The following is a 16,151-nucleotide window of genomic DNA, read 5'->3' as shown; positions in this document are numbered from 1 at the left end:
GGTGATTATTTTGTAAAATACGTGTTTATTTATTTATTTTTTTGTTATATTACACACATTGGTGGGCAGTGGGGGAGCTTAATGCATGACCCAGCCACCGCCAGCCTCAATATGGCGGGCGGTGGCTGGGTCATGCATTTATTACCTGGGGGCACAGATTGGTGGGCAGTGGGGGAGCTTAATGCATGACCCAGCCACCGCCCGCCTCAATACGGCGGGCGGTGGCTGGGTCATGCATTTATTACCTGGGGGCACACATTGGTGGGCAGTGGGAGCTTAAATGCATGACCCAGCCACCGCCCGCCTCAATACAGTGGGCGGTGGTTTTGGGTCATGCATTTATTACCTGGGGGCACACATTGGTGGGCAGTGGGAGCTTAAATGCATGACCCAGCCACCGCCCGCCTCAATACGGCGGGCGGTGGCTGGGTCATGCATTTATTACCTGGGGGCACACATTGGTGGGCAGTGGGAGCTTAAATGCATGACCCAGCCACCGCCCGCCTCAATACGGCGGGTGGTGGCTGGGTCATGCATTTATTACCTGGGGGCACAGATTGGTGGGCAGTGGGGGAGCTTAATGCATGACCCAGCCACCGCCCGCCTCAATACGGCGGGCGGTGGCTGGGTCATGCATTTATTACCTGGGGGCACACATTGGTGGGCAGTGGGAGCTTAAATGCATGACCCAGCCACCGCCCGCCTCAATACAGTGGGCGGTGGTTTTGGGTCATGCATTTATTACCTGGGGGCACAGATTGGTGGGCAGTGGGAGCTTAAATGCATGACCCAGCCACCGCCCGCCTCAATACGGCGGGCAGTGGCTGGGTCATGCATTTATTACCTGGGGGCACAGATTGGTGGGCAGTGGGAGCTTAAATGCATGACCCAGCCACCGCCCGCCTCAATACGGCGGGTGGTGGCTGGGTCATGCATTTATTACCTGGGGGCACAGATTGGTGGGCAGTGGGGGAGCTTAATGCATGACCCAGCCACCGCCCGCCTCAATACGGCGGGCGGTGGCTGGGTCATGCATTTATTACCTGGGGGCACACATTGGTGGGCAGTGGGAGCTTAAATGCATGACCCAGCCACCGCCCGCCTCAATACAGTGGGCGGTGGTTTTGGGTCATGCATTTATTACCTGGGGACACACATTGGTGGGCAGTGGGGGAGCTTAATGCATGACCCAGCCACCACCCGCCTCAATATGGCGGGCGGTGGCTGGGTCATGCATTTATTACCTGGGGGCACACATTGGTGGGCAGTGGGAGCTTAAATGCATGACCCAACCACCGCCCGCCTCAATACGGCGGGTGGTGGCTGGGTCATGCATTTATTACCTGGGGGCACACATTGGTGGGCAGTGGGAGCTTAAATGCATGACCCAGCCACCGCCCGCCTCAATACGGCGGGTGGTGGCTGGGTCATGCATTTATTACCTGGGGGCACAGATTGGTGGGCAGTGGGGGAGCTTAATGCATGACCCAGCCACCACCCGCCTCAATACGGCGGGCGGTGGCTGGGTCATGCATTTATTACCCGGGGGCACACATTGGTAGGCAGTGGGGAGCACATATTGGTGGTCAGTGTGGTTGTATTTAAACTGTACCAGTACTCACCAAAAATTGTCCAAAACAAGAATCCAGTGTGCAGGCTCCTCAATGTGCGACTGTCTTGCTCCATACACGATGCTGCACAAGATGGCGATGGGGCGTGTCCAGGCTTCTATCAGTCAAATTCCGCATTGTGTGATGAATCGTACGATTCATCATGAGGGAAAAAACCCTCATGATCGGCTTCCATCGTGTTCATGGTTGGCTAATCTGCCCTACAGCACGGCAGATCAGAAGATGCGATGTACGACGAGCGGGGACGCGCATCGGCATCGTGCTCGTGAGTATAAACTCATGATTTGTACTTTTTTTACCCAATTCGTCGTCACGATTCGTCGAAATTGGCCAGATCGTGTAAAATGTCGCTATGTGTGTGGGCACCTTTAGACAGCTGCCTAAGGGCACCGGCCACTGGAGGGCACTGCTCACTTCCCTGTCAGTGCTGCACAATGTGTCTCCTCACTCCCCAGCCACCCGCCCATTCCTGCAGCGCGGATTCCACAGTCCTAATGTGAAACCTAATGTGAATCCAGCCTCAGTCAAGTTGGAAATCGGGCCTGCAAAAAAACTTGTAGGCCTTCCCTCTGTGACAAACCAGCCCCATCACTGGACCTCAGCCTGGCACTCCAGGGTACTAGGTGCCAGGATAGCAATCTAATTGGAAAATTGGTAAAACCACTCTCTTGAGGCTGATCCTGTATTGACCTGTCAAGGTTCATTACATACATTAGTTTGCATTGCGACTTCACTAGGGGCAAAACCTCCATGTTCTATCCGGATTTAGTTATTTTTTCCCATTTGAACTACTTCAGAGAAGAAAAAAGAAAACCTTATGGATTTGGGTGAATAATACAGTCAGGAGGGCTTTAAGAGAAGAGGGGGCATCAGATTTTTATATCTACAGTATTTCAAACCCTGCCAGTCACAGTATCTCCTTATGTTTTTAAACATCTACAATATATTTCATCGCTATTTATTTGGTAAAAACAAAATGCCCTAGGGTGAGACAGGCCGTGCTATAGAGACCCACGTCTAGAGGTGGCCTAGGGGTTCCAAATTTTAAATCTTATTATACAGGTATGGCTGCCAGACTTGAGCATTGTGTGCTGTGGAGCAGACCCAAATCCAAGAGGGAGTGGGTAGCTATCGAATCAAATACCCTGAAATTGCATTCCATTTCCTCCTTGTTGTAGCTCCCCAGACTGACCCATCCCTAAGTAGCTCTACATCACCCTAATATCTCCCATACCCTGGATATCTGGGACTTTGCTAATCGCCGGCACAAAACATCTCCACACCCTAGTTCCTTGGTCCCTCTGTCCAACAATTCCGACCGAGTTGTAACCCAGGTGCGTTTTGCCTGCTGGCAAAACAGTGGAATCATATTGTTGAAAGATATCACACAAAACTCATCCTTCCCTACATTTTCGGATATCCACGGCGAATTTTCCATTCACCCATAAAGCCTTTTTTCAATATTTGCAAATTCGGCACTTTACGGTGATATCATGACTTAATATTAGACTCCTCACTACAGTTGAGTCCCCAGCCTCTAGCACCAAAGGGTTTATTTGCACGCTGTATACGGAACTCATACCTTCGTGCAGGGCCGGATTAAGGTCTGTGGGGGCCCCTGGGCAACAAACTTGTGGGGGCCCAGGGGGCACATATATATATATATATATGCACTGTCAGACTTGCTCTACTTCCCTGATTACAAAGTTGGATCAACAAAAGCATTTTAACTTATGCACAAGTCTCTGAGTGGGGGAGGGAGGGTTAGGGGTAGGGTTACTATACTTACCCGATAGGTGTCGGTATCCTAACCATCGGGATGCCGGAGTCGGGATTCCAAGCTCCGGCATCCCGTACCCAACCCTTAAAGACTAAAGTCGGAAAGCTCTCAACAGTGGACAGGTTTGTAAACTCAATGACAGCGTGTGATAAGGAGACAAGAGGATGGACGCCAGGTAAAAAATCTTTACTTACAATTTGTTCAAAATATTTATACTCCCCCATGTGTATTCAACATGTGGCTCTCTGGCTGCTGTGGAACTACACATCCCAGCATGCCCTGCACGAGTTTTGCTATTAGGGCATGCTAAAACTGGGGCAGGGCATGCTAAGATGTTTAGCTCCGCAACAGCTGGTGGTCCACACGTTGAATACCCTTGCAAGCTGATACCTGCATTATTATTACCAGCATACACAGTAATAAGACACAATTATGTTTCAGAGGGAATTGGTATGAAATACCGGCGGCCGCATGGCCAGCGGTTCGATTCCCGGCAGCGGCAGCCCGACATCAGCAGAGATCCCGGCAGCGGAAGCCCGACAGCGCTGGAAATCCCGATCGTGGATAGGTAAGTATTGTCTAACCTAACCTAACCCCCCTAACCCTAACCCTCCTTAGGGGTGCCTAACCCTAACCTCCCCCCCAAGTGCTTAACCCTAACCACCCCCTTCCCCGCTGCCTAAATCTAAGTCCCCCGGGGGGGGGTGCCTAACCCTAAGTCCCCCCCCGGGGTGCCTAACCCTAACCCTCCCTCCCCCTATCCTAACCCTCCCGGGGGGGTGCCTAATCCCAAGTCCCCCCCAGGAGCCCTAAACCTAACCATCCCCCCCCCGCGGCTGTCCGCCCACGGCGCCCGGCATCACTGCGATCGGGATGCCGGGCGCCGGTCTCCCCGCGTCAGGGAAATGCCGGGCGTCTACATCTAGACACCCGGCATTTCACCCTTGCCGGGATATGACAGTCGGGAAGCCAGCTGCCGGTATTTAGGCAGTTGGCTTCCCGATTGCATACCGTTTCAGAGACATCAATACAGGAAGCAACCGGTGTCACTGCCCAGGGCACAAGGCTGAGGGAACGGCATGGCTGCTGCCCTGCCTGGAGAGGTGCACCGCTGCCTAGAGAGGCACCAGGAACCTCCCAGCCACCTCTTTGGTGACATCATGATGTAAAGTGCGCTGTGGGTGGGGGCAGCTGGAGCTGGTCCAGGCCACAGAAGTGTAGTTTTGGCTGCTAAGCGTTTACCACCCCACACAAACACAACTAAATAATAACCTGAAGTATGATGGCATTAGGGCCTGTATCAGCACGGATCGCAAATCTGCAATCACACGCACCCATACGTAGCAAAAATATGCAAATGAATGCGATCGCACTGTGATTACAGCATGAACGCAGCACTATACCAAGACTCCCCCAGCTCATAAAGCGGCCAACTTCCTATTACATACATCCGCAAGTCAGCGAAAACATCAGTAACATCGAGTAACATCGTACCCATACGCAGAGTTGTGGGTCAGCTTGACATGCCTCACAGCCTGCGAAGCTTCCTGTCGCCATGCAGAGCTCTGGCTGCGTATGCCGTCGCTGGGGTTTACTTATGCACACCCCTGTAATAGCGTTCAAATGCACAGGCACGTTCCTATGACCACCGCCCCTCTCCACCAACAAACGGTGCTTCCTGTCAATCATTTCTTTGTGCCGATGCTTGTCCACTGCGTTCGCATAGCCGTTCGCAGTGGCCGGCTTGCGCACTGCGATGCATGTGCCGAACACAAACATCGACCGGCTGCGTGCATCCGCATCCAAACTAAATCAGGGCCTTAGTACATATAATGGCATTAGCAGCATTGCTCAGATGGACAAGAGAGTTATACATTTTTGTACTGATGATTTTGCATACATTAATATTATAAGAGGTGTGACACAGTTAGGTTAGGGGGTCCCTCTCCTGGGTAGAGGACTCCTTCCTTACACACACACACAGCAGCAGGGAAGCAGCACACCAGTCTGGATGCAAGTACAAGCTGGTCGGCACCAGTCTTTATTGTACAATGACAGTAATATAAAGAAAACATAAATATAAATCCTAGCCCTGTCGGGGCACTAACTTCACAGGTAGTTCCCTCACTACCAGAACCTGGCAGGGCCTAATGCCCTCGCCAGCAACAAAGCACAGCACAGTACTCACAAATAGGTTTTTCAAGTGTCTCTGAGCAAACTCCCTGCCTGCTCTCCCAGGTGAGACACTCAGCCCTAAACACACTAGGCTTATATTGGCCACTCTCAGGTGGAAAACTAACAAGCCTGTTACCAGGCTGCGAGAACCAAAACCTGGAGTGGCCGTGGGTGGAGCCCTCCCTCTCCTCTCACCTACAACCCCCAGGTCCCAAACCGGCTTTTCAAAAAGCCGAGACTCAAGCCTGCTACACTGCAGACTTTCTCCTGGGGGTTTAAAACACATAAGACAGGAATCTGGGACAAATGTACCTGCCACAGACCACTTTACCAGTGATCCTATCACATATCCCCCCCTTTGTTTCGACCTGTGGGGCGGAACAACTGAAGCCCCCAAACAATGAACGCGTGACAACGCGTCAGCATTGGCCAGCTGGCTTCCTGGCCTGTGTTCCACTGAAAATGTAAACGTTTGTAACGCCAAGAACCATCTTGTAATTCTTGCATTACTGTCCTTATTTTCAGACATCCACTTCAGAGGGGCATGGTCAGTGATCAATTTGAACTTTCTTCCGACCAAGTAGTACCTGAGAGCCTCTAACGCCCACTTTATGGCCAACGCCTCCTTCTCCACTGTGGCATAGTTTCTCTCATGTACATTCAACTTTCTGCTAAGATAGAAAATAGGGTGTTCCTCACCCTCCTTGTTCTGGGACAGGACCGCTCCTATACCTACTTCTGATGCATCGGTTTGTACTATGAATTCCCTTTCAAAATTAGGAGTCATCAGGACAGGTTGGGAACACAACGCTACTTTCAACTCCTGAAAAGCTTTCTCTGCCTCAGGACTCCATTCTACCATGACTTTTTGTTTGCCTTTGGTCAGGTCAGTCAGTGGGACTGCCATGGTGGCAAAGTTGGGTATAAACCTCCTGTAGTACCCCGTAATTCCCAAGAAGGCTCTCACCTGCTTCTTATTCAGAGGCCGTGGCCAGTTTTGTATGGCATCAACTTTATTGAGCTGAGGCTTTATCAGGCCTCTGCCAATGGTGTATCCCAGATATTTTACTTCCTACATGCCTAGACAACACTTTTTTGGGTTGGCTGTCAAACCTGCCTTATAGATGGAGTCCAACACTGCTTGTACCCTGGGTAAGTGAGACTGCCAATCAGGACTATGAACGACCACGTCATCCAGATAAGCAGCCACATACCGTCTATGGGGCCTTAGAATCCTGTCCATCATTCTTTGGAAGGTAGCAGGTGCCCCATGTAGCCCGAAGGGCAACATCTTGTACTGAAACAAGCCCTCTAGTGCTGAAAAAGCTGTCTTTTGTTTGGCGCTCTCGGTTAACGGTACTTGCCAATACCCTTTGGTTAGGTCAAGAGTGGTTAAATACCTTGCCGTCCCTAGTCTCTCAATCAGTTTATCCACTCTTGGCATCGGGTAGGCATCGAATTTTGAAACACTGTTCAACTTTCGGAAGTCATTGCAGAAACGCACACTCCCGTCGGGCTTTGGAATCAACACAATGGGACTTGACCATTCACTATGTGATTCTTCAATAACCCCTAACTCTAGCATATTTTTAATTTCTTTCGACATCGACTCTCTTTGTGCTTCTGGTAACCTATAGGGCTTTAGATTAACTTTAACCCCTGGGTCAGTGATGATGTCATGTTTAATGACCAAGGTTTTCCCAGGTACGTCAGAGAACAGCACCCTATTTCTAATCAGAAACTCCTTGACCTCTTGTTGTTGAATTGCCGACAGGGTTTTTGCCACTGTCACTTCGGGAATTAAGGGCCCTGGACTTACTGGAGGGTCTCGGACGGCCGACAGTACCGTTCTATCTTTCCAGGGCTTTAACAGATTTATATGGTATATCTGTTCCGGCTTTCTTTTCCCCAGCTGGTAAACTTTGTAATTGACCTGCCCCACTCTTTCTAAGATTTCAAAGGGCTCTTGCCATTTAGCCAAAAGTTTATTTTCCACAGTGGGAACCAATACTAACACTCTGTCCAAAGGAGCAAAGCTGCGTAACCGAGCATTGCGGTTGTATACCCTCTGCTGTGCCTGTTGAGCCTGTTCCAGGTGCTCTCTCACTATCGGCACTACCGCAGCAATTCTCTCCTGCATTTGAGAAATATACTCAATCACCGTTTTGTAAGGACTAGACTGCCCCTCCCATGTCTCTTTGGCAATGTCTAGTAACCCCCTTGGGTGTCTCCCATACAACAAGTCAAAGGGTGAAAACCCGGTGGAGGACTGGGGAACTTCTCTTATGGCCAACAATAAATACGGCAATAAGTAGTCCCAATCCCTACCATCCTTGTCGACCACTTTCCTAAGCATGTGTTTTAACGTCTTGTTAAACCTCTCGACCAGTCCATCGGTTTGGGGGTGATAAACCGAAGTTCTTAACTGTTCGATTTTGAACAGGCGGCATAACTCTTTCATGACTTTGGACATAAACGGTGTACCCTGGTCAGTTGGTATCTCCTTAGGTATACCCAGCCTGCTAAAGACATGAACTAGCTCTCTGGCAATGGTCTTGGTTGACGTATTGCGCAACGGGATCGCTTCCGGGTACCTGGTAGCGTAATCCATTATGACCAGAATATACTGGTGTCCCCTGGCAGACTTCATTAAGGGTCCAACCAAATCCATCGCTATTCTTTCAAACGGCACCTCTATGATAGGCAATGGAACTAGTGGACCCCTAAAATGTGGCCTGGGAGCATGATACTGACACTCAGGGCAGGATGCGCAAAAGTCAGATACCTCTTTATGAAGCCCGGGCCAGAAAAACCTCTGCATTATTCGCTCAGTGGTTTTCTCTACCCCTAGATGGCCTGCCGTTATATGACCATGGGCCAGATCCAACACTGTTCTTCTGTAGGCTTTGGGAATTATTAGTTGTTCCACAACATCTTCCCCCTTCTTAGTCACCTGATATAACAAATCCTGCCACATTGCCATGTGGGGATAGGACAAAGAACTATCAGGGTCTACGGGTTTACCATCAACTACTTTTACATTCTCCCTGGCTTTTACCAAAGTAGGGTCATTCAACTGCTCCACGGCAAAGACCTGACCTCTAAATCAGGCAGACGATCACCTGGCCCAACAACACTTCCCACCTCAATGGGAGGCACATCAGTTGGCGGGCCACAGTCAGGCTCCGCATTCTCTAGTTCACCAATCATAGTAGAAAAAGGGAATAACTCTGACTCAGAAGAAACTCCCTCCTCCACTACATCGACAACCTTCTCAAATGGATCGGGGTTGTTCACCTCTGGAACAAAACGGCTTTCCCACAACTTCCAGAAGTGAGCAACGTCTCTCCCCAATATTGCATCGTACATCGGACCATGTACCAAACCTACAGAAACTATAGCAGAACCACATGGTGTCTCGATGTTCACCTCGGCAGTAACATAATATCGAGTATCCCCATGTATGCAGGTCACACCAACAGTTTTCCCCTCACGCCGCAAGGGGTTCACCAGCTCAGCTTTTATAAGTGTCACCAAGCTACCAGAGTCTAACAGTGCCTCTACTCGGTTGCCATCTACAGTGAGTACACACATGTGCTTACCAGTCACAGCCTGACGGTCAGCCATACAGGCTATCTGTGCAAAGAAAGACCCCCTGCGGTAGACATGAGCAGTATCACATTGCATAGGTTCAGTTGTAAGTGCACAATTAGCGGCAATATGGCCGAAGCCACCACATCGGAAACACTGAGTCATATTAATGTCTAGTCGTTTACGGGGCAAGAACCTTCCCGGCCTGGCAGGCCTGTCTCCAGGTTCTACACCCTCAGTCTTAGGTACATTCCACCGCCCAGTACCCTTCTCCCCTGGAACAGTCTTACCAGTGTCTGTGGGAGTTCGCCGGTGCGCCAACGGGGCTCGGTGGGGCATACTCATCAGCTCCTCAGCCGCCATGTACCTCTCCACCAGCTCGACCAACTGGTCCGCGGACTTAGGGTCTGCATGGCTCACCCACTTGCGCAGAGTCACAGGTAATGATCGCAGGTAACGGTCCATCACGACCCTTTCCACGATCTGTGGTCCCGTCAGCGTCTCGGGCTGTAGCCATTTTGAGGACAGATGGACGAGGTCATGCATCTGTGAACGTGGAGGCTTGTCCTTATGGAACTCCCAGCGGTGGACTAGTTGGGCACGAACAAAGGTGGTGACTCCCAAGCGAGTTAGGATCTCCTGTTTTAGTTTTTTATAGTCCTTGGCATCAGCCAGGCATAAGTCGAAATATGCTTTTTGTGGCTCCCCAGACAAAAAGGTGCCACCAGACTTGCCCACTGCTCCTTGGGCCAACTCTCCCTCTCGGCCATTCTTTGAAATGCGGCGAGATAGGCCTCCACATCATCGCCCGAAGTCATCTTTTGGAGGAAGTAACTGGCTCGTACGGAGTGAGTGGCGGTGGGAGGACCAGCATTAACTCGTACGGAGTGAGTGGCGGTGGGAGGACCAGCATTAACATCTCTGGGCCGGGCGACCAGGTGCTGTACCACTTCTCTTATGGCCTGGCTGTTTTCCGCTAAGGCCTGGCGGGTTTCCTCAATGGCGACCTGTTGAAGTCTGTTAGTCTCCTGCTGAGCTGCTGTAGCTTGAAGCAAGGCCTTAATAATGTCCTCCATTTTGTCCTGGGGTGTAGGTTGGAAGCTGAACCTTGCCTCTCTGAGCATTGGCTGACGCCTCCTCTATGGGACTCCAAGGACACAGTGTTATTTCCACACTCACAAATTGGGTGTCTGTCCCTTTAATTTTTAAACGGAAAGTTTTCCTCTCACTGCAACTTCTCCACCATCTTGTGACACAGTTAGGTTAGGGGGTCCCTCTCCTGGGTAGAGGACTCCTTCCTTACACACACACACAGCAGCAGGGAAGCAGCACACCAGTCTGGATGCAAGTACAAGCTGGTCGGCGCCAGTCTTTATTGTACAATGACAGAAATATAAAGAAAACATAAATATAAATCCTAGCCCTGTCGGGGCACTAACTTCACAGGTAGTTCCCTCACTACCAGAACCTGGCAGGGCCTAATGCCCTCGCCAGCAACAAAGCACAGCACAGTACTCACAAATAGGTTTTTCAAGTGTCTCTGAGCAAACTCCCTGCCTGCTCTCCCAGGTGAGACACTCAGCCCTAAACACACTAGGCTTATATTGGCCACTCTCAGGTGGAAAACTAACAAGCCTGTTACCAGGCTGCGAGAACCAAAACCTGGAGTGGCCGTGGGTGGAGCCCTCCCTCTCCTCTCACCCACAACCCCCAGGTCCCAAACCGGCTTTTCAAAAAGCCGAGACTCAAGCCTGCTACACTGCAGACTTTCTCCTGGGGGTTTAAAACACATAAGACAGGAATCTGGGACAAATGTACCTGTCACAGACCACTTTACCAGTGATCCTATCACAGAGGTTATAATAATATAAAGCAGCAATAACAATGGAGTACTATATCATTTAACAGATAGTGTCTATTATATATTATAATATAAAGTAACAGAAGGTGATGGTAACATGGAGTGATCAAGTTGGCAATTTAAAGGGAATATGTAACATATTCAAATACAGTAGGATTTATTTTCTCTTTATTTCACTAAAATATTCATCTAAACCTACCGGCATTAGTCTTCAGAGGGAAAGTTATTTCTCTGCACATTTGCAATTCATTAATATGAGTAGGGGTTGCCAAGCATGTTATTATTTTTTTCTGTTATTCAATTTTCAGAACCTGGAGAATAACACTGGGGTCTACTGGTTCCTGTTAGTAGTTCGCTTTGCTAGCAAAAGAAACAATTACAATAAAGTATTGGGGAAAAGTAATTATGTTCATTGTCCTTTTCCAAGTGGTAAACTGGCTGCTTCTATCCTTAAAGCGACACCAGCTATTTTTTTTCCTTTATTTGCTTTTTGTGCTGTTCTATGTTGTAAAGTGAATCTGAAAATGTCATCTATATTTATGTCCTATTTATGGGTGGAGACTTTTCTGTTGGAGGAAGTGGTGCAAATGTAATAGGTGCCGATTTGACAACAGTACAGTTTTTTGGGTCGATTTTGCCGCAGCATTTAAAGCGACAATGTTTTAAATGGGAAAACCAGGCTGGTTTTGCTTTCCAAGAAATTGCTGCTTTTAATCCTAAATTGCCTACAAATCGGTACATTTGCCAAATCAGGATCTATTACATTTGGCCCAGTGAGTTTGTTTGAATTTGTGTTCCAATTTGAGGGTTCACTTTAATAGAACACACATAGAGGGGAATTCGATTAGGCACAGGATTTACCCTGCAGCTAATTGAACCGGGCAGTGTACTAAGCCACAGGTGGTGGAAAAATCCCGGATGGTTAGGGTTAGGCTGTAGAAGGAATGGTTAGGCTTAGGCACTTGCCCTGATGGTTAGGGTTAGGCTGTAGAAGGAATGGTTAGGCTTAGGCACTTACCCTGACGGTTAGAGTTAGGCACTAGGATGGACGGATAGCGTTAGGCACTTACCAGAGGGTTAGGGTTAGACACAAGGAGGAATGGTTAGGCTTGGGCACGTACCCGGACAGTTAGAGTTAGGCACTAGGATGGACGGTTAGGGTTAGGCACTTACTGGAGGGTTAGGCACTAGGAGGAATGGTTAGGCTTAGGCACTTACCCTGATGGTTAGGGTTAGGCACTAGTTATGGACGGTTAGGCACTTACCGGAGGGTTAGGGTTAGACACAAGGAGGGAGGGTCAGGGTTATGCACCAAGGGGAGGGTTAGTGTTAGGATGAAGATTAGAGTTAGAAAAAAAAAGGGTTGACCATTTTTTGTATTGACCATTCCAATGTCGACCTCTTGAACATGTTGACCTTTTGTACCTGTCAATATTCATCCATGTTGACCTTTTGTGCGTCCACCTTTTCACCATGTCAACCTTTTATTCCTGCGACCTATTGCCTGTCTACAAGTTGGTGTTGAACTTTTTACTGTCTATGTAATTACTGTAGATCTTTTAATCCACATTAAAATTCATATTATGAACTTAACCTTTAGGGAAACCCATAGGATCCAGCACTTTGCATGGAACAGCACACAGTAACCCGGGGTTTACTGTGTGGGAAAATGCTGAATAATTGAATCGCTCCTGGCATGAAACCTGGAGTTTTTCCCCACGCTGCAAATCCCGCACTTAAATGAATTCTCCACATAATGTAGTCATTACGGGATGATTATCATTTAGTGTCCCCCAAATGTGATCTCACTGTGTACAAGACAAAGCGATCCTATTGTCTGCTTAACTGGCCAAGAAATCTGTGATTGAAAAAATATCTGTAAAATACCACGTAAAAACAGTTTTATTTCTAATTTATTTTGGGTGATTGATGATTGAAGGACCCAATGCGCACTGTACAATATTATGAATAAGAAAGGACAATGTTTAGTGTTAGATAAGATTCTACTGTACCTGTGTGCGGTGTTATCGGCGAGTCTGAGACTGATACCATCATCTCATACGTTGTGACTGGATCTGTGTCGTACACCAACTTACCACTAACCTAGTAACACAGGCAAACAAATAAAGAAATATTAATACCATTCCCCCTGTGTCTTGGAGAACAATGTACTTAATACATGGCTTATGACTGAGTCTTACCATCATTTACAGAGGAACAAATATGACTCAGTATCTAGACTTCTGCCCATGTTTTCAATGCAACAGATGTCTATACTGAAGGTTCGAATTGTCCTAAAGTGGGTGATGCCTTCTATATTTCTATATGCACTTGTGCAGGGGCTCGTTTGGCAGAATGAGTAAGGAGGCACAGGTACTGTACATGGGGCTTTGATATAAGTATATGCACATTAAAATCTATTTATTATTCCAGTAAATCATGTAACTAAAATCATAAAATAAATGGCTTATTTTTTTAAGTGGTGTTATGTCAATTTATTCTTATTTTGTACTTATTTGGCTGCCTGCAATCATCTATATTAGCACCCCACATATTTTGAAAATCTGACAAATTATGCAAATTGGAAGCTACAGCGCCAATTAAATCTGCTGTAAATTAAGGTAATTATTTATGTAATTTTGTACTTCATGTAATATTGCACCTCTATATGAAAGCACATACATTTATGGGCTAATTCAGGGGCAAAGCAAAAACAAGAAGGTAACTTTGCACCCGGACACACCATGTTGCAATGCAAGAATTGCAAATACATTTATTGTTTGAGTAAGCACACTGGGCAGAGGATGCGGGTGGGAGCAGGCACACTGGGCACAGGCTGCAGGCAGGAGCAAGCACACTGGGCAGAGGATGCAGGGAAGGAGCAGGCACATTGGGCAGAGGATGCGGGTGGAAGCAGGCATACAGGGCAGAGGATGCGGGGAGGGAGCAGGCACACTGTGCAGAGGATGCGGGGAGGGAGAAGGCACACTGGGCAGAGGATGCGGGCAGGCTCAGGCACACTGGGCAAAGGATGCAGGGAAGGAGCAGGCACATTGGGCAGAGGATGCAGGTGGAAGCAGGTACACTGGGCAGAGGATGCGGGTGGAAGCAGGCACACTGGGCAGAGGATGTGGGTGGAAGCAGGCACACTGGGCAGAGGATGCGGGGAGGGATCAGGCACACTGGGCAGAGGATGCGGGTGGGAGCAGGCACACTGGGCAGAGGATGCGGGGAGGGAGCAGGTACACTGGGCAGAGGATGTGGGGAGGGAGCAGGCACACTGGGCAAAGGATACGGGTGGGAGCAGTAACACTGGGCAGAGGATGTGGGGAGGGATCAGGCACACTGGGCAGAGGATGCGGGTGGGAGCAGGTACACTGGGCAGAGGATGCGGGGAGGGAGCAGGTACACTGGGCAGAGGATGCGGGGAGGGATCAGGCACACTGGGCAGAGGATGCGGGTGGGAGCAGGCACACTGGGCAGAGGATGCGGGGAGGGAGCAGGTACACTGGGCAGAGGATGCGGGGAGGGAGCAGGCACACTGTGCAGAGGATGCGGGAAGGGAGAAGGCACACTGGGCAGAGGATGCGGGCAGGCTCAGGCACACTGGGCAAAGGATGCAGGGAAGGAGCAGGCACATTGGGCAGAGGATGCAGGTGGAAGCAGGTACACTGGGCAGAGGATGCAGGTGGAAGCAGGCACACTGGGCAGAGGATGTGGGTGGAAGCAGGCACACTGGGCAGAGGATGCGGGGAGGGATCAGGCACATTGGGCAGAGGATACAGGTGGAAGCAGGTACACTGGGCAGAGGATGTGGGGAGGGAGCAGGCACACTGGGCAGAGGATGTGGGGAGGGAGCAGGCACACTGGGCAGAGGATGCGGGGAGGGAGCAGGTACACTGGGCAGAGGATGTGGGGAGGGAGCAGGCACACTGGGCAAAGGATACGGGTGGGAGCAGGCACACTGGGCAGAGGATGCGGGGAGGGAGCAGGTACACTGGGCAGAGGATGCGGGGAGGGAGCAGGCACACTGTGCAGAGGATGCGGGAAGGGAGAAGGCACACTGGGCAGAGGATGCGGGCAGGCTCAGGCACACTGGGCAAAGGATGCAGGGAAGGAGCAGGCACATTGGGCAGAGGATGCAGGTGGAAGCAGGTACACTGGGCAGAGGATGCAGGTGGAAGCAGGCACACTGGGCAGAGGATGTGGGTGGAAGCAGGCACACTGGGCAGAGGATGCGGGGAGGGATCAGGCACATTGGGCAGAGGATACAGGTGGAAGCAGGTACACTGGGCAGAGGATGTGGGGAGGGAGCAGGCACACTGGGCAGAGGATGTGGGGAGGGAGCAGGCACACTGGGCAGAGGATGCGGGTGGGAGAAGGCACACTGGGTAGAGGATGCGGGCGGGAGCAGGCACACTGGGCAGAGGATGTGGGGAGGGAGAAGGCACACTGGGCAGACTTGCGGGCGGGCACAGGCACACTGGGCAAAGGATGCAGGGAAGGAGCAGGCACATTGGGCAGAGGATGCAGGTGGAAGCAGGTACACTGGGCAGAGGATGCAGGTGGAAGCAGGCACACTGGGCAGAGGATGCGGGTGGAAGCAGACACACTGGGCAGAGGATGCGGGGAGGGAGCAGGCACACTGGGCAGAGGATGCGGGTGGGAGCAGGCACGCTGGGCAGAAGATGCGGGGAGGGAGCAGGTACACTGGGCAGAGGATGCGGGAAGGGAGCGGGCACACTGTGCAGAGGATGCGGGCGGGTGCAGGCACACTGGGCAAAGGATACGGGTGGGAGCAGTAACACTGGGTAGAGGATGCAGGTGGGAGCAGGCACACTGGGCAGAGGATACAGGTGGGAACAGGCATACTGGGCAGAGGATGGGGTCAGTGAGCCCCGGAGAAACATGTAGGCAGGGAGCTTCGGAGAAACAAGAAAAGTATTTCATACTTCTGGAAAGCTGTCTACACAAAAAGAGCATCTTTTTGAAAGTGATAAATAAGTAAAGGAGGCATGATGAATTGGTTAAATCTGATATAATTATATTTTTACTAAATACTCTATAATAATCTACATTTATATAAAAATACTGTATACAAAAATATCATCCA

General features: G+C 50.0%; 1 protein-coding gene across 1 annotated transcript in view; it reads right to left on the bottom strand.

Moving 5' to 3' along the window:
• LOC148522996 (cadherin-related family member 3-like) overlaps window positions 1–16,151 on the bottom strand; it is a 131,196-nt gene that overhangs the window by 33,551 nt on the left and 81,494 nt on the right. Inside the window, exon 11 of the mRNA XM_088473436.1 lies at window positions 13,051–13,141. Within this exon, the coding sequence (XP_088329562.1) occupies window positions 13,051–13,141 (91 nt within the window). The remainder of the gene's footprint in view (window positions 1–13,050; window positions 13,142–16,151) is intronic.

This window comes from Taudactylus pleione, unplaced genomic scaffold (assembly GCF_031769625.1).
Source record: "Taudactylus pleione unplaced genomic scaffold, aTauple2 ptg000135l, whole genome shotgun sequence".
Classification (NCBI taxonomy): Eukaryota; Metazoa; Chordata; class Amphibia; order Anura; family Myobatrachidae; genus Taudactylus; species Taudactylus pleione.
The sequence above is the reverse complement of the archived record's forward strand: the minus strand, read 5'-3'. Positions and strand labels throughout refer to the sequence as shown.